Source organism: Fukomys damarensis, unplaced genomic scaffold (assembly GCF_012274545.1).
Source record: "Fukomys damarensis isolate Sample0158 unplaced genomic scaffold, DMR_v1.0_HiC HiC_scaffold_12, whole genome shotgun sequence".
Classification (NCBI taxonomy): domain Eukaryota; kingdom Metazoa; phylum Chordata; class Mammalia; order Rodentia; family Bathyergidae; genus Fukomys; species Fukomys damarensis.
This window is the reverse complement of record NW_022900924.1, coordinates 10,304,686-10,323,354: the sequence shown is the minus strand read 5'-3', so window position 1 is coordinate 10,323,354 and position 18,669 is coordinate 10,304,686. Positions and strand designations below refer to the sequence as shown.

Here is an 18,669-nt window from a genome sequence, read left to right as displayed (position 1 = left end):
CTTTTTTTTTTTTTTTTTTTAAATTAAAGCAGGGCGGGGGTCGAACTTGGGACCTCGCACTTGTGAGGCAGGTGGTGGCACCACTGAGCTAAATTCCTGGCCCTAGACTGTAAATGCTAAACTGCTATGCTTTACTTCTTTCCCAAAGGAATACAGTAAGACTGAGAAAAACTTCCCTGGAAGATGTGCTATAAAATGGATTCTATAAAATAGAACCCTGATTTCTCCATATAGAACATGGAAGTAAATACTGTATTTACTTTATTTGTTTTTATTTTTGGAATGTTATTGCATACTGTATGACCTTAATGTGTCATGTGAAATATAATAAAAGCTAATAACTATGATAACACTTCATTTTTAATGCCTTTTGGATAACAGCTTATAGGAAATCTAGTCACATAAAAATATACAATTTCCTTGCCATTCAAAGTTAAGTCTTGGGTACCTACTTACTTTGATTCAGGAAAATAATACAGCTTAATACGTAAAAATACATTTCTGCCACCTCTTCTCTTTCTCTTAAAATTAGATTATAAAAGGCTAATGAAGAAACACACGAGAAAAGCCAGGGTGGTGTCAATTATTACTCCAAGAGAGACAGAACCACAGGAGTAGGAAGGGCCCTTTCATTTCCCTGTCATCGGCCAGTTTCGAGGTCTAACATCTCTGACTGCCAGTCTCTGTGTTTTTGCTTCTACACTAGGTTATGGTCTCTACATTGCCTATTTGACAAGATAAGGATTACGTGTCTATGTGAAGCACCCAGGCAGGGATTTAAAGCATTTTAACTCAGTTCAATTTTTTATACACTCTGTCTACCCAAGCCAGAGTAACTTCTGACCCTTTTGACATAGAGTAGATAATTTTTTAGCTCATGACCCTGTTTCCAGTGGCTGGAGTTGTATGTTAAGTATCAGACACATCTATGTATATACACTATTGAGTTTACGGGTAATGATTTGAGACAAAATCAGTAAATTAATAGTCTCCATGGCTACAACTCTCCATCTCTACAACTGTTTTTAAAAATAGGTGTTGTTTTATTCCCATTTTATAAATGGGAAAATTGGGACAAATGGAGGCTAAGTAACTTGCCCAACGGTATACTGCTAGTAAGTAAAAAAAAGAAAAACTCAGAATTTGAATTCAGCACTGAAACTCAAAAATCTCTGCTCTTACCTTGGCTTGCTGGTATGTACCAGTAATCCAAACACCCTGGGAGGCTGAGACAGAAGGATCTCAAGTTTGACCCCAGCCTGGGCATTTTATCAGCTTAGTGGCAAATATCCTTTCTCAAAGTAAAAAAATTTTAAAGAGCTATGGATGTACATCAGTGCAAAGGTCCTAGGTTCAATTCCTAGTATCACAGAAAAAGGAGGGGAGGCTCTTAACAAAGCTATTCCTCTAAAATAGGGAATCAGATTTATTCAAATTTTCCTTTCAATTTTTTGAAAGCTAAAATGATAAAGGAAGATATATCAACCACTCAGGATGACTCTTCTCGCTTTTGAAGCAGGTAATGTGCAAGATTTCTTAAGTCTACTTTGTGGCCATGGGTATATTCTCTGCATACCAAGAGCAAATGATTTATTTATTAACAGTCTATGGTAAAAGTCTGTTAACCTTTCAGCCCCAAGGATAGGGGGTAAAAGAGATAAACTGAAAGGTTGATTCTATCTTAGCAATAATACAACAAAATAAAAAGATAAGGGAGGGAGCTTTAAAGTGCAGAGACTAGCAAAGCTCTCTGATCTGCTGTTTTTATAGAAAAGAGATTTTGGTGTCTTTCTCACAGACAACAGGAATATAAAAAATTATCTACTCTCAGTGTCAAAAAAAAAATCTGCCTTGGGTTATCTGTTATTTTTCAAGGCTATTATGTGAACCTCCAGGTTCTGAGAAGTGGGTGTTGATCCCTCACCCCTAACTGGCAGATCAGGAGAGGTAAGTTGCCAGGTCAATGTCCAAGAGTGCATTAAGGGTGAAGAAACCAGTCAAACAATAAGCATCAGGCTAAAACCACACAAGACTGAAATCCTATTTTAATGCCTAGTTCTTTCCCGAAGGCAGCTATTTGCATATTATTTATTTTTAATCTTATAGCTGACAGATTGATTCATAATTAAAGCTGTGTCATATGTTTGCCCACCAACTCCCCTCTAAAACAGACTTAGGTAGAGTTTTAGGTGCCAGATTGAATCAAATTCTTTTTTAAATCCTTTCAAAATATAGAAATGGTCTGAGCTTGAAAATCTTACTGCTCCTGAGCTTCCCGAAAGCTGCTAACTGGCACTCCTATCTACTGAGTTATTGTGGGAGTTCTCACCAGTAGGAAAAATGATATTTCCTAATGGGGACCATATTGGACAGTGCCAAAAAGAAAGGAACGTCCGTCACACTCCTTCTTAACCTTCATTTAAACCACCTTGAACTTGGCAAAGTATAACTGAGACCTTCTACAATATTATGCCCAAATGTTGTTCTAAAGCATTGGTTTTCAAGCTTTTTAAAATAATGGAGTCATTTTCTAAACAGGAGATTATGTTATAAGCCCAATATAATAAAACAATAAGGGTAACTAACAGTGCTTAATACTTTCTATGGGTCAGGCCTTCTGCAAGCACTTTGCATGGATCAACTCATTTAATTACTGAAACCCGATAAAAGAGGTATCTTTTCCAAATTCTGTGATTCAGTGCTGCCTAGGTCTTACTGTTTCTGAAATTTGAATGCATACTGGAACTTAGCAACTATCCCTCTTCTGCACCCAGCACCCAAAAAGCAGTTATTAAGTTGACTATATATCAGACAATCAATGGTATATTGCCACTGAGGATGTACAATGTTATCCTTTTTTTTTATTTTTAGTATTAGTGATTGAACCCAGGACTTTGCACTGAGCTATATCTCCAGACCCCTGTTTAAGTTTTATTTTGAGGCAGGGTCTCTCAGTTTTCCAGGCTGGGCTCAAACTTGATGATCTTCCTTCGTCAGCCTCCAAGAGTACTGAGATTAGACATGCACCACCGTGCCTGGCTTGATATCATGTTTTCTTTGATTTTACATTTCATTACGTAGTTCAGGCTGGGCTTGAACTTGCAGTAATCCTCCCGCCTCAGCCTCCTGAGTGCTGGGTTTATTGTCAGGTACCATCACACTCCACTGTTACCCTCATTTTTATAGACAAAGAAACAGGGGCTCAGAGAATAATATCACATAGGTTAGCAGGAGACAAATATATAATCTGAACTCCTGACTCTAGAGCCTTTGGTTTGAACCACTAAGCCACCCAGCTGCTCAAGCTAACATGTGGATAGGGTCACTTTCTCAGGGTCTGCCATCCCACTTGGGAAGGCTCCCAGAGGCTCCTCCACAGAAGGTAAGTGAAGCAAGTATTATGAAGTCATTCTTCCCAACAAATGTGGACAATATAAATGTTATATAAGTTAAGCAAGTGCTCGCTTCGGCAGCACATATACTAAAATATAAGTTAAGCAAGAAAACAAATTCACTTTACATATTGAAATGGTCCATTAAAACTTAACTTCCAATTTTAAAATTTTCAATTTAAAAACAGAGGGCAGGGTGGATTCCAAAAGGGCATCAGAGAAAGTTTAAAGGGTGACAAATATGTTTATTATTTTATTATTTTGGTTTCACAGATACATACACAGTCTAAAAAAATATTAGGTTTATTTTGTACCAATTATATTTCCATAAATTTACAGAAAACTTTCTTTAAATTTTTTCTTATGCTAAAAGACTGAACAGTGAAAAAAGAGAATTTCAGATAAGTTCATCAGAATTACTGATGAACACACATTCTGAAAACATCCAAGTTTAAGGAAAAGTTAGTAATCGAAAAGAATTACAGTCATAAAAGGATCTATATTTTATTGCAATCATTCATAGGCATGTAATGTCAGCAAATAACTGGTATAAAAATAAGAAACCAAGACAACAAGAAACTAAAAAAACTAGGCTGAAGAATACAGGAACAGAATCCATCAGTTCTTCAGGGGAGGAAGCGAGATGGAGGAAACCAATAGCTTCAGCCTGATGTAACCAACACATCTGGAAATACAGATGCCCATCCACAGGAAAATGATAAACTACAGTTCTATTCGTGCACCGGACATACTACACAATAATGAAAAAGAACAAATTATCTAGAAATGCAACAACATGAAGGGACATCGGAGACAAGTTTAAAAAAAAAAAGCTAACCCTCTAAGAGTATGTCTTTGCTGATTCCATTTATATGAAGTTCAAAAACAGGCAAATTCAATGCATGGTATCAGAGATCAGAATGGAGTAAATCTCTGGGCAAAGGATGCAAATCAGGAGAGAGACATGAAGGAGACTGCCAGGAGCTGAAAACATTCTGCATCTTAATCTGCATTGTAGTTACACAGTTGTCTGTGGTGGCAAAAGTTTCATTAACTGTACACTTAAGATTAGTGAGCTTTATGCATTTTATACCTAAACTGAGAATAAAAACATCTACTATTAGGATTTAATGTCCTAGTTAGAGTAGCTAAAGAGGAAATAAAGAGCTCATTATGAAAAATAAACTATAGATATTTCTGAAGATTCACAGATCCAAATTGTACAAACAAGGACAATATCACTGCAGACCAAGAAGGTAATAAAATGAGGAAAAGACCAAAGAAAAGAGATGGAAGCATGAATAAGGATAACACCCACTTCTTCTAAAAGGGTCTATTTCAGTATTTCATTTTGATAAAAAAAAAATGACTGCATTTTCACTGACTCTACCTTATTATATAACCTATGAAGAATGTTTATCTGCTAACAGAAGTTACATCTCAGTCTAAGTCACATCACCCAAAGGATCCTAGATCTTGAAATTTTATGTTAGGAAGCCAGAGTTTATCTGTTAGGAAGTTAAAATGCTTAGATCCACGGAACTATTTGGTCTTTCCTCGAGGCAGACACAGGCTAAAGAAGTGCCCCCGATAGCACTGTCCTGGCAAGTGGCCAAGTCTCTACCTTGAGCTGGCCACAAACCTACACAGTGGGAAAGAAGGAGGGGCTGCCTGGGTGGGCACAGGGGGTACTACAGTTGCTGAAATTTGGTAGTGGTTCTACAATGTGAGTTATTTTCAACCTCCTGATTATCTTTCTCTCCCAACATGAAGATGGTTTTATTTTTTTAACCCTGAAAAACATTATCTAGGGCTTAAAAACATTCAAATAAGTTTGACTAAATTATCTACTTCAAACTGTAAGCTCATATCAAAAAATCAGTCACCGGGCCAGGGATTTAGCTCAGGTGCTGCCATGGTTTTATTTTTTTAACCCTGAAAAACATTATCTAGGGCTTAAAAACATTCAAATAAGTTTGACTAAATTATCTACTTCAAACTGTAAGCTCATATCAAAAAATCAGTCACCGGGCCAGGGATTTAGCTCAGTGGTGCTGCCACCTGCCTCAAAAGCACAAGGTCCTGAGTTCGATTCCTGGTACCCAAAACAAACAAACAAATCAGTCACTAATATTATAAAAAGTTATCTTTTTGTGGCATCCTGTTTCAGTCCCCTGATATTTTAGTCATCTTTGGTTAATTAATACTCACAGTACAGCTGTTACGAAGGGCATCAAATTTGCGCTGGATTTCATCTCTATGTGCCTAAAAGGTAAGAAGTTGATAATAAATTTTTACAGGGTAGAATACAGTTCAATAAGCTATGGGTCAAATACAGAGAACAGCAACTTGCCCGAGAAGCCAAAAGTGCTGATGCAGCAGCCCCGGCATCTGTTTTGCAATGAACTAATTAATCAAGTCATTCCCAACATCAGAAATGTCACTGGGATACATGATGCTGTGTTAACAACAATTAACTACCTAGATCACACATGCATGTCCTGTGCAATTATCTTCTTACAATCATTTAACACCTAGGGGCTACTGGGAGAAAAGGGGAAAAAGTAATAAAAGACAAAGATTTATTGTCCTTCATTTGTCCTGCCCCTGCATTCTGAAAAGACAGTAACTTTCCCTCTTCCCTCCTAATGACCCCCTCCCCAGCCTATCAGAGAGAGAAAGAGAAAGACACACACACACACACACACACACACACACACACACACACACACACATACAGAATAACAGCCAGGGAAAAGTACAGACTTTTTTTTAATCAAAAGCTAGTGCTGGGCACAGTGGCACAAATCTGTGATCCCAGCTACTCTTGAGGCTGAGGTAAAAGAATCTCAAGTTCTAGGACAGCCTGGGCCATTTAGAGATATTGTCTCAAAATAAAAAGGCTGGCGATGCAGCTCAGTGGAAGAATGCTTGCCTAACATGCTAGGTTCAAACCCCATCACCATGAGAGATTTAGAAAACTCTGCAGTGACTTTGAAGTAAACCAACAGGCTTTTTCTGAGGCAAGGCTGTCCCCAAGCAATACTGGTTCAGTCAAGCAGAATTTTTTGAACACACATTATATGCCTGACACTAGTAGGAAATTGGTAGACGTGGCCAACACACCTTCAATTGGGAGAGGGAAGACAGAAAATAAAACAGGGCCTGATTACAGACTGGGGAAAAAATGCTGTGAAGCACACAAAGAGGGGTCAGTAAAAAAAGAATAAGAGTAGAAAGGAAGAAGTAGTGAAGGAGGGCTTCTCTGAGGAGGTGACATTTAAATTGAAACCTACAGGAGGAAGAGGAGCCAGACACTGTCCTATCACTACCTTACAGTACATTAAGAAGAAAGGGCGCTTTCAATTAAGCCATGACATGCTTTATATCCATATCTGACTGTTTGATGCATCTTGATTTCAGATACTTTTGAATTAACAGAGTGCAGTGTCTAGCCAGCCCTCTGTATCTGTGATTTCTGTACCCACAGATTTAAACAACCACAGATAGAAAACATTTTGGAGAAAAAATGTCCTATGTGCTGAATATATATAGATATTTTTCTTGTTGTTATTTCCTAAACAACACAACAACAACACTGAATTGTAATAGTCATGGGTATACAAATTTTCATATTTTGTACTTGGATTATTCTAAATAAAACCAATATTCTTGACAAAATATATCTACAGGTTTAAAAATATTGTATTAAGTATTTTAAATAATCTAGAGTTAATTTAAAGTATACAAGAGGATGTGCATTGGCTCTATGCAAACACTATGCCATTTTATAAAAAAGGACTTGAGCATCTGCAGACTTGGTATCTGTGGGCAAGGAGAGGGTCTTGAAAACAATTCCCCACAGATACTGAGAGATGACTATTCTCCTTTGCATTACATTGCAAGGAAAATATATTCTTTTTCTGAGTTGTGGTCAATTTTAGAAAAGCCAAAACAGAAAAAAAAAACTAGGCCAGGGTGATGACAGGAAGGCATGCAGGGACCAAAATTCTTAAAGGTCCAGGAAAGAATCTGAGATTCAAAGAAAAAGAATTTAGGGTTCATTAAAAAATGCAGTAAGTTAGAAACCAACAGGGGCTTTAAGAAGAAGAGAAATGATCTGATTATCTGTTAAAGAATGTTATGGATGCTGTGGGGAAAACAAATCAAAACAGAACAAAAGTGGAAAGGACCAGAAAAACTATCGAGGTCAGGTCATTTCAAGCAAGAAATGGCAGTGGCTGAAAATAGAACAGTGGCAAAAAATGAGGATAAATAGATAGAACCAAAATTTCTTTGGGGTGCACAATTAAAAGCATTTGTTGATGGTTGTGGGGGTAGAGAAAAAATGAACCAAGGATGTCCTAAAAGACTTTAGAGACAAGTTGAGTTATGGTACCATCTGCTTAGCCATGAAAGCCCCCAGAACTACCCAGTTTCTGGCAGAGGCAAATGTGATCTTTCTCCAGAAAAACACAGAAAATTTACTCTCCACAAGTAGATCTTTAAGATAACTAAAAATTTTAGATTTATGATATATTCTCTAATGTCTATTTTCCCATAAATCAGTGAAGTTTATCACAGCAGATTATATACTTAGAAGAAAAGCTTAGTAAACTTGAAGACATAGCAAGTAACCATTTTGATACAGAGAGAAAAATGCTTTAAAACTATGAACAAAATATCAGTTAGTTATAAGAAAATTTCAAACAGCCAACAAGCATGTAATTAGAATTTCTGAAGGAATATAGAGGTGAGGCAGAAAAAAATTTTTTGAAAAAATAATGGCCACAGTTTCCAAAGTTGATGAAAGCCACAAACACACAGGTGCCAAAAGTTCAGGGAGCTCAAAACACAATAAACAAGAAGAAAATTAACCTAAAGCACAACAGAATCAAACTGCTTAAAACAAAAAGAGAAAAATCTTAAAACAGCCATAGGGAAAGATACAGTACACAGAGCCAGGTGTGGTGACATGTGTCTATAATCCCAGCACTCAGGAGGCTGAGGCAGGAGGATTGTTTTGAGTTTGAGGCTAGTTCAAGGCCAGCCTCAACTGCATAGAGAGACCCTGATTCAAAGAAGAAGAAGAAAAAAAGAACTAAACTAAAAAAAAAACAAAGATGTATTACACAGCAAAGCAAAGACAAGAAACACAGATTCCTCACAAAAGTAGTATTGAGATGGGGAGAGTGAAGAACCAGAAGACGGTAGAGTAATATTTTGAAAGTACTAAAGGAAAAAAAAACCTTTTAATCAACCCAGAGTTTTATACCCAGCAAAAATATCTTTCAAAAATGAAGATGAAATAAAAGCTTTCTCATACAGAAGCTGAAGGACTTTGTCATAATCAACCTACACTCTGAGAAATGTCAAAGGAAGTCCTTCAGGCAGAAGGAAAATGACAAACAAGAATTTGGATACACACAAAGAATGAAGAACATTGGAAGGTGGTAAAACAAGACAAAAACTGTTGCACAAACAGATTTATAAAAAATTGTTTCAAATTAACATCCCAAATAATTTGCCCATATTTTTATGGACTATAGATCATAATTTTTTTCCAAAAATCAATCTGCTTTTTGCCCAGTGCTATAGTCCAGATGTTAAATGTTTCCCAAAGGTCCATGTGTTAAAGCTTAGGTCCACAGAGGAGCAGTGTTAGGAGGTGTTGTGTGGACTATAAGACCTGAGCTCCTCCCTTTTGACCACATGAAATGAGCAGTTTTGCTCTGCCATGCACTCATGGCTGGCAATGTCTTATCATAGGCCCAATCCAAATGGCCAGTCAGTCATGAACTGAAACTGCCAAAACCATAAGCCAAAATGTTCTTTTCCTGTATAAGTTACATATTTCAGGTACTTTCTTACAGTGACAGAAAATTGACTAACCTAGCTGAAAACAAACAAAGGCATTAATTTGATGTGGCAAGAATAATATTTATACAATGTAGAACCATGGCCATCTGCACTACTGTGGAAACTCCATTTTTGACTAATGATCAAGAGTAGCCTGGCCCCAAGAATCACTGTACTCCATAATCACCAAGGACAAAAAGGCAAGGATCTTCCCTACAGGAAGAATAGGCCTTTATGTTAATCATCTCTAGGTCAGTAATCAGGAAACTTTTTCCTTAAATTAAGGGAAGGTTGGTAAATATTTTTTACCTACTCAGATCTGCCCTCAGATCAAAAGCAACCATAGACAATATATAAAAGGGTATGGCTGTATTCCAATAAAACCTTATTTACAAAACACAAGTGACAGAGTGAATTTGCTCTATTCACTATACTTTACAATCCCTACTCTAAATGATTTTTGGTGTGAAATCTCTCAAAGACAAACCTGATGTTGAGGATAGAATCAACTCCTTTTAAAGTATAAACAGCAATCAGATAAAAAGTTCATTGACCTAAACACAGGAACAGAAGCTCTGTTCCATTTTCTTATTAGTAACAAAGTTTTCAAATAACATCGCATTATTAAAACTCATTTAACTATCCTGTTGGAGTCTGAAATTTCAAATAATGATTGATCCACTAATATTAACCATTATGAAATGTTGTATCATTTGAACATTCAAATGGCAATCCTTTCTGAAGGTATTATATAACAAACTAAAGTCATTATGGCTTTTTATTTATTATTTATTGTGATACATAAATACAAAAGGTAAAACTGCCCCTGTTGTGGGTGCAAGAAATACTATAAGCATTTAACAACTGAATAAGAAAATGATGAGAACTATGCTTAATGTTTCCTTAAAATAAACTGGGGGCAAAGACCACAGATATAAACACATAAGACAAACTGGATTCTCTCAATAAAATACTTGAAGGCTAACTGGGTATTAGGTGCTACAGGGAATACATATTTATACTCTAAAAATTATTGAGGACCCTAGAGAGCACAAATGTTAGCACATTGAAAAGTGCAAAATTATATCTAAGTATCATTACAAAAATTGTTTGACCTTGGGAACCATCAAAGATCCATAAACCCACTTGAGAACCTAAGAGTTTGGTGGCACTGAGGTGCACTGAGCAGACTGCAGCCAGCCATGCCTAAGGACCAGAGACATGCTCTTTGGGGCGGGGGGTATGCTTTCATTAATTTTAAGGAAATTTAAAAGAGGAAAAATGTAAATTGCAATATGGTCTTGATTAGAGGAAAGGCCCGCAGAAGTGAGGAAAGGAAACCAGGGTTCAGAGGTCTGACCATATTCTGGTATCCTTAGTCACAATTCTGGAAGCCCTGGCTTCCACACACCCATCCCTTCCGTGGTGATGCAGGCTGCAAACAAAACTGTCACCTTACATGCCCCAACTTTACATCTTGACTATCATCAGATGGCTTTCTAATTAAACACAAGGCTTGATGTTTATGTAAAAGAATGAGAATGTGGACTGATTAATAATTCAACAGATCAGAGAAGATGACTTTGGGATTCCATAATCACTCTGTGCAGGATTCCTTTCATGGGTCTCTCTAAGCTTTTGACTTCTGACTGTTCAACTAGTCACCTGACTGAAATCAGTAAAAGAACATGGGGGAGAAAACATGTTCATAAGGCCTTATGGGTGAACACTAGACACACCCCTATCAGAGTATCCCACTCACATGACACATCTGTGCTCTATAAAGTACACAGAGTCAAATTCTCTACCTTAAATGAAGGGGTTACATACAGCCCTAACTATCAAATCCAAGCAGAAAACTCTTTTCTACCAATAAGTAATGAAGTATTTTAAGAGCATGTTTCTGTTTAAATTTGACTCTCCTGTTGGTCTCTACTTCACTCAATCTCGGCTTTTAATGGCCAATTTCAATGCAGATGCAATTAACAGGATGGGTAAAGTGAGAGTAGGAAAAAAGAAAGCATTAGGAAGACCAACAATGGCCTCCCAGCAGTCCCTGCCAAGCTTCGTCAATGGAGAGCTTCAATTTAACTGTGCTCCATCTAATTTGGCCCAGGGGCAGAGGCCAAACAAGGTAACTGCTCCCTACCGAGGCTAGGAGATGGATGCCTCTAAAAATTAAGCAATAATAGCCCATTTGACCATTCCCTTTTATTGATAAAACATTGTGCTGTGAAGCTCACAAACCTCCTAGGAGATCATTTTAGATCCAGCTGATTTAATTTGATGGATGATCATGTTAGATCTGAATGTTGGCCGCAAACAAGAGAGAAAGCTATTGCATTTGTGACCATATTTTTTTTTCTTGGAAACTAATACATTTTTCAGAACAAAGCCAACCGCCCGCAACTACATGCTGTCCAGAACCAGTTCAATGAGATAAATCAAGAAGAGGAAGCTGGGTCTGGTGATGCATGCCTGCAATTCTAGCACTATGGGAGGCTGAGGCAGGAGGACTGCAAATTCTGGCCTAATCTGGGCAATTTAGCAAATCAATGAGACCCTGTCTCCAAAAACAAAACAAAACAAAACAAAAATCCAGCTAGGTGGTTGTGGTTTAGTGCAAAGGCCCTAGGCTCAATCCCCAGTCGGGAGAAGGGAAAAAAATAAGGAATGGAAAAAGCCTACAGTCTCAAAGTAAACTAAAGCTAAAGCGTACTGGTAGAGGTTTGAATTTCCATAGGATGGGTTTACAAACAGCTGTCTAACTGACACCACTTCTGCAAGCCCTATTTTCCATGGCAGCTTCATCTGCAAGAGAAACAGAGCCCTACTTTCTAGACCAAGGGAGGTTTTGTTTTTTTTTTTTTTTTTTTTTTTAAGATGGTTTGAGGCAGTGATCTCATCTGACTAAATGAAGTCGTGACTTGCTGCTGTGCTCCGTTTCTAGCAGCCACTAGACACTGCACATTTCCACCAGCAGCAAGACAGGATTTAAAGGACTAATTTCCCCATAGATAAACAGCAGTGACATATGCTCTATTTTATATCCTCCTCCTTCCAAACAGGGGCAGAGAAGATACATGGCCACCACCTGCCCTCCCAATTCCAACAGAGTAGCAAGATAAATGTGCCCTTCTCTGCTGCTCCAAAGGGAAAGGATTTGAGGAATTGCAGGCCAATACCCTGGGGAGAAAAGGCTAACCACACAGCATTAGGCACATAGCAAGTTCTCATTAAATATGATTAAATCACTGATACCTCTTTCTCTTCTTTTCAAAGCTAGAGAATTCATACAGGGGGAAATATTAATATATAATGCACTAAATAACAGTGGTTCAACTTTAGGTAACTCTCTAGACTAGTTAAGAAATGATGTCTTTCTGTCGGTCTCCCTCTCTACCTGCTCAACTCCAGCAAGTATATAAACCTTGGCATATATTCTTATAGATTAATGGCCTTCTTAGCTCCATATTTTTCTTCTATACACTTATTTTCTTTGCCTTTTCATTCTTATTGCATCCTGTTTTACTGTTTTGTATCTTGCCAAACTGCTTTCGATCCATTTTAAAACTAAGAATATAAACAAAGCAGTATCATGACTATTTTTTGCCAAATGAAATACTGATGGAACTTAAAGTCTCCATCAATATCCACACTTGGCATAAGTCCTGGAAAATCTAGGCTGCATAAGAATCTTGGAAACAGGAGTTTACTGTGCCTCACTAGGATCATGTAAAAGCCATTGCATTCCTTAGTGGTCCCATAAGACTGTGGCACTATAGGATCATATTCCCAATTTGATTCAAATAACAAGATTACGGCTTGTATCTAGATGTCCCCCCAAAGCCTCGTGCACTCATTACTTGGAGCCTTGCAGAGCTGGCTGGATCTAGGGCGTGTGATACTGGGATAAAGGGTGTGTGATACTAAATTACTTCCCTGATTGGAATTAGCATAGTTCTGGGCATGGATAATGGAAGCCTCATCCTAGGTGTGGGTGGCACCAATCAATATGATTCTAGCTTAGATGGAAATATAAAGGGAAAGAGAGAAAGCAGGCTTGCTGCTGAGGTTTCACTGTTTTCTGCTTGCCCTGGATTTTTGGAGCCGGCTGGTGATGGACTGAAACCTCTACAAAATGTGAGCTGAAATAAACCTTTCCTCCTTTAACTTTGGGTATCAAGTATTTTGTCTCAGCAACAAGAAAAGTAACTAAGACAAATGGGATTCCCAAACTCAACAATGGGAGATAACTTCTAAGAAAAAAATTAGCTTAAACACACACACACACACACACACACACACACACGCACACACAGAAACACACACACACACCTTTTAAACAAGATGAATAGTAAGCAATGAATGTACATGACCATCTATAAAAGTAATCCCACTCTAAGGAATGTTCGGATAGAGACAGGGCCAGCATCCAAGTTGAGTCACAATGAAAAGGGAACCATTTCAAATCCAGTCAGAGGCTTTGTGTCCTCCCAGGAAGAGGGCACCCTGACCTGCAGGCAGGAGTGAGCCCATCCACTTGGCAGGTACAGTATATTTCTATGAGAAATGTATGGGCTCAGTTGGCATTAGGTATTAAAACTCATTTAGATTTCTAGTCTTAAGAATTCAGGCCCACCAAGCAGCCTTCCAAGAATAAGAGGGTATTCCAAGACTTCCCTGAAATCAGAGGGGAAATGTGAAGATAAAAAGCATCACAGTTAATTTTACAGTTAGATTTCTCTCCGTAGGTTAATGAGCTGGCATTTTACACAATCCTATTTGGTTAACTTGGATCAATCCCTATAGGAATGATCAGCTACAGCAAAATGGCCAAAAAAAAAAAAAAAAAAAAAAAATCTCACTTTTAGACTTCCAGAAAGAACTGAGGTCTCAATCCAGTGATGATGGTCTTCCAAGTTCTACCTTCTGAGAACACTCTCCAGATGAGTAGACTACACTTTCAGAAAGAGGAGGGAAGTCAGATCTTTTCTAGAGAAAGAATCTCTCATTCAGAAGACTTTCCCATCCAAAACATACCAGAAGCATATAAAAAACACAAATCAGAATCAATTGCCAGCCTTTGAAAAAAAGAAATAGTAACACAAATGAAGTTACTGGCTCCTTGCTGAAGATGGAGGATGCAAAAACAGGATTACCCTTAGCTCCAGATCCACTGCCTTAGTTTCCATCACTGTGCGCACAAACACACGTTAGGCACAGGAAAGAAAGAGCAAGGACACACTAACAGTAAACACAAACAAAAGGGTGATGGGATTATTTTACTTCATGCACTGCTGAGCACTGCACTTTGACTATGGAAACAGAGGCTATTAATGGCTACATAATATGTGACAATGAGCTTTCCCCCCAAAGGGAACACTCCGATATGGCAACTGACCTCACCTCAAGCACGCCCAATGGACAGCATGCCTCCCCCCAAGTCACGTGACAAGCACCAGTTCAGTAAGGCTAGAAATGCTGTGCAGATGAAGAATGAAACAGGAAACCCCTGAGCCATGAAGATGAGATCAGGGGCCATGATGAGGGTAGCGGCCTACAAGAACCCTTAAATGAAAGCAGCGAGGTGGCTGACAACAGGAAAGTCCAGGAGCTTCAAGGTGAGGGAAGAATCTGGCTTCTGAATGGGGAGCACCCCTTCCACTCTAACCAGCGTGGAGCTTCTTTTACTCAAAAGGGTAACTTTCTGAGACACATAAAGGTACACTCTGGTGAGAAGCCCTCCAAATGTCCTTTTAGTAGCTACGCTTGTAGACGAAGGGCCGCACTCACAGGACACCTCAGGACCCATTATGATGCATAGAGTTGGCAAAAAATGAGCACTGTAAACAAACGAAGTTACTCAAAACAAAAAACCAGAAATATGGTAGAAAGACTACGGTAAGATATAAAACTATTGTTATTACTTAAAAGATTATTTAAAAGTAAAGTAGAAGACTTGGGCAAACAGATTGTCCAAAACCAAAATCTGAAGCATAAGGATGATTGTTTCAGAGACGTGAGATACACAAATATAAGAGGAATTTTTTCAAGACACTAAGGAATGCTCACGTATTACTACTGATTCCAGCGAACAAGTCTACATAAACCAATTTTTCTGCCCAGTAACTATCTCCGTAGATCACTTGTTTCCTCTTGAAACCTCAACAAGTGAGTAAAGATCCTCTGTGCAACACGCTTCCCAGCAGAGATGGCTTAGCGTGAGGTGCTGCTCACAGACCTACCGTGAGAGCCTGAATCTCCTCCTCAGCTTCCGCAGTGGTCTCCTCCAGCTCTGTCTTCGCCTGGCGAAGCTGGCTCTCCAGGGCAGCCCGCGCAGCCTGCAGGGCAGTCAGCTGGGACTCCCGCTCTTGCAGAGACAGCTGCAGCTCTGTGAGCTGGCGCTTCAGCTCCAGTTTCTGTTCCTCGTGCTCCAGACTGACCTGGGAGAGAGAAATGCTCAGTTGACCTTAAAGGAAGGCAAAGTGAAGATGTGACCTACTGTTCGACCTGCAGCTAAAACCTGGTCTCAGAAGCAACTTCTGAGCCATCAAGGAAGGGAGGTGGGTGTAATCTAATGGGTCTGACTTCCATGCACGTCAAAGATCAACAAGAGTGAGAACACACTGGAGAATGTACAGTCTGCCCTCCAGGTCCATGGCTTTGCAACTATGGATTCAATCAGCCACTGTTTAAAAGTATTCAGAGAAAAACAACTGTATTTATACTGGACATGTCTAAACATGTATGCCTTTTTTTTTCTTGAACAACATAGTATAATAACTACACAGCATTTACATCATATTGGGTGTTCTAGAAATTATTCAAAGTGTACAGGAAGGATATATACTTTCTGTAGTTTATGTGAAAGCTATATGCAAATACTACTTCATTTTATATAGAAGACTTGAGCATCCGGGTTGGTTGGTTTCTTTGGTGTGTTGTTATTGTTGTTCTTGTCATTTTTCAATACTTGAGATTGAATCTAGGGCCTCACATGCTAAGTTATTTGCTCTACCACTGAATTACATCCTTGGTTGGCTGGCTCTCTCCTGCTTGTTTGTCTTTCTGTCTGTGTCTCTCTCTATCACTCTATCTCTCTCTCTCTCTCTCTCTCTCTCTCTCTCTCTCTCTCTCTCTCTTTCTACTTGTAAGACAGTTGATCAGGCTGGCCTGAGAAGCTGGAGTTATAGGCAAGTACCATCAGACCTGGCTTGCATGTGCAGATTTTGGTACCACTAGAGGATTCTAGAACCACTCCCTTATGGATACTAGACTGTATATATTAATCATCCTTTACAAATATCCAAATGAGTACACAGCCTTCAAAAAAAAAAAAAAAGTTGAACAGCAAAAATTTCAAAAGAAAAATGATAATTATTCTTATTAGAAAAGCACTAAAGATAAATGAATATAAATAGTATCATATTAGTAATACCTTTACAGCTAAAGGACAACAAGATGAATTATTTTTTACATAGTTGTGCTCTGATTTATTCTTATTAGATAACCCAATTTAAGTTCACATGTTGAGCTAATAATTCCTCCCTCCATCTGTCCATCCATCCATGTATCTATTCGATGTTTCATCCATTCGTTGAAGAAAAGCTTTCAGATCAATTTCTACATAAAAAGGAACCTAGAGATGAAAGACAGTGTCTGCCTCATGAAATTAACCATTCCCATATATTGTGGTCACATGCAATGGTCAGGACACGTAGGGAGGTTGTGAGAACACAGCAGAGAGGTAGAGAAGGTAATTCTGAATCTATTAAATTCTCCAAATGAATCTGAAGGAGTCAAACAAGCAGATAAGAGAGAAAGCAAAGTCCTTGGAACCAAGGCCAAGCAAGCAAGAGATGTTCAGTGTGCCTGGAGAGCTCACTATCTAAGGAGATAGCCAAGTCCCAGGATGATAAGATCAGTACAGTAAGCTTCAGGGCTGCAAAGGGGGCATGCAGTGGAAAAGGCTCCCCAGAAAAGGTAACACCCAAGTCTCAAGGAGAAGAAGGAATCACAAAACACTTAACCCACAGGAGTTAGTGTTAAGTAAAGGTAGGGCAAGGAACAAAGGACAGAGAGGAGTCAAAGGTGTATCCAGCATTTCTGGACAGGTACATTACACAGAAAGGGAGACCACTGGCTACAACAAAGAAGAGGAGAGCAAGAACCTATCTGAGGAGAAAGACAAGAAATTTAGTCTGAATGTGTTGAACTTGAGCTCCATGGGAGAAATCAAAGTGAAGATGACTAATGACTATTGCAACAATGGGTCAGAAACTCCAGAGAAAAGTCAGGGGTAGTAACCTATACCCGGAAGTCCTTAATAAAGCAGGGGTGGCTGAAGTCAGGACTGTGAGGTCTCGCTAATAATGACGATTAAAATAACAATGATGGCCCTGCGTGGTGGGGCAGCCTGTAATCCCAGCACTCAAGAGGCTGAGGCAGGAGGATCACTGTGAGTTGAGACCAGCCTGGGCTACGTAGTGAGTTCCAGGGCAGCTTCAACTACACAGTGAGATGTTGTCTCAAAATAAATAAATAAATAAATAAATAAAAAGATAACAGTGATGATGACAATGATGATGTGAAAGCTTACAAGGCACTGTATTCACGTATTTCATCCTCATAAAAACCCAATAAAGGAGATGCACTATTATCTCCACCTTACAGATAAGCAAATTGTGGCACTGAGAAATTAGGCCACTAAGCAAATGTCACACAACTTAAAAAGAAAAAAAGAAAAAGGCAGGGCTGGCATTTGAACCTAAGAAGTCTGGCTCAAGTCCATGTTTACAGATGTTGTACCTTACCATCTGTCTCATTAAAATGCCAACAGTCAGAGCACGCTGGGACTCTACAACAAGCCTGAAAATTCTCATTTCTCCTTGGCAAAACTATGGGAGACAGGTGATAGTAAGTAAAGGACAATGAAAGGAGAACTCAGGGGCCTTGCACCTTGGCAACTCCACACACACTGTTAAAGAAGAGCCAGCATTACACACACAAGGTAGGGAAGGAGCCAGGTATAGTGATGTGGGCCTGTCATCCCAGGACACAGAAGGCTGAAGCAAGAGGATAGCTGTGAGTGTGAGGCCACCCTGGGCTATAATGTGAGCTCCAGGCTAGTCTGGACCCTTTGTCCAAAAAAAAAGGCAAGGCAAGGCAAGGCAAGGCCCTCCAAAAACATTAGCAAAGACTAAGGGCCCTTTAATGTAGACCAAACTTGAAGCTGAGGCCTCTGTCCTCAATCTCAATAGCAGCATGTGGCCAAGAGAAGATAGGCCAGTCTTGTTAAATTTAGAGCTAAACTCCACAACTCCCAGGGAGAATACAGTCCTGAGCCTCTCATGAAACGTTTTAAGTTCCTCCTACGATCCTTGGGGTGGTGGGGGGGCTAGCCATAGCGATTCAT

The 18,669-nt window shown here is 39.0% G+C and overlaps 1 protein-coding gene across 11 annotated transcripts in view; it reads right to left on the bottom strand.

Moving 5' to 3' along the window:
* Positions 1-18,669, bottom strand: part of Cit (citron rho-interacting serine/threonine kinase) — a 168,352-nt gene that overhangs the window by 43,795 nt on the left and 105,888 nt on the right. For all 11 annotated transcript variants that reach the window (XM_010604064.3, XM_010604065.3, XM_010604068.2 and 8 more), the window contains 2 exons: positions 15,500-15,697; positions 5,604-5,657 (listed from right to left, as the gene is read on the bottom strand). In XM_010604064.3, the coding sequence (XP_010602366.1) occupies positions 5,604-5,657; positions 15,500-15,697 (252 nt within the window). The remainder of the gene's footprint in view (positions 1-5,603; positions 5,658-15,499; positions 15,698-18,669) is intronic.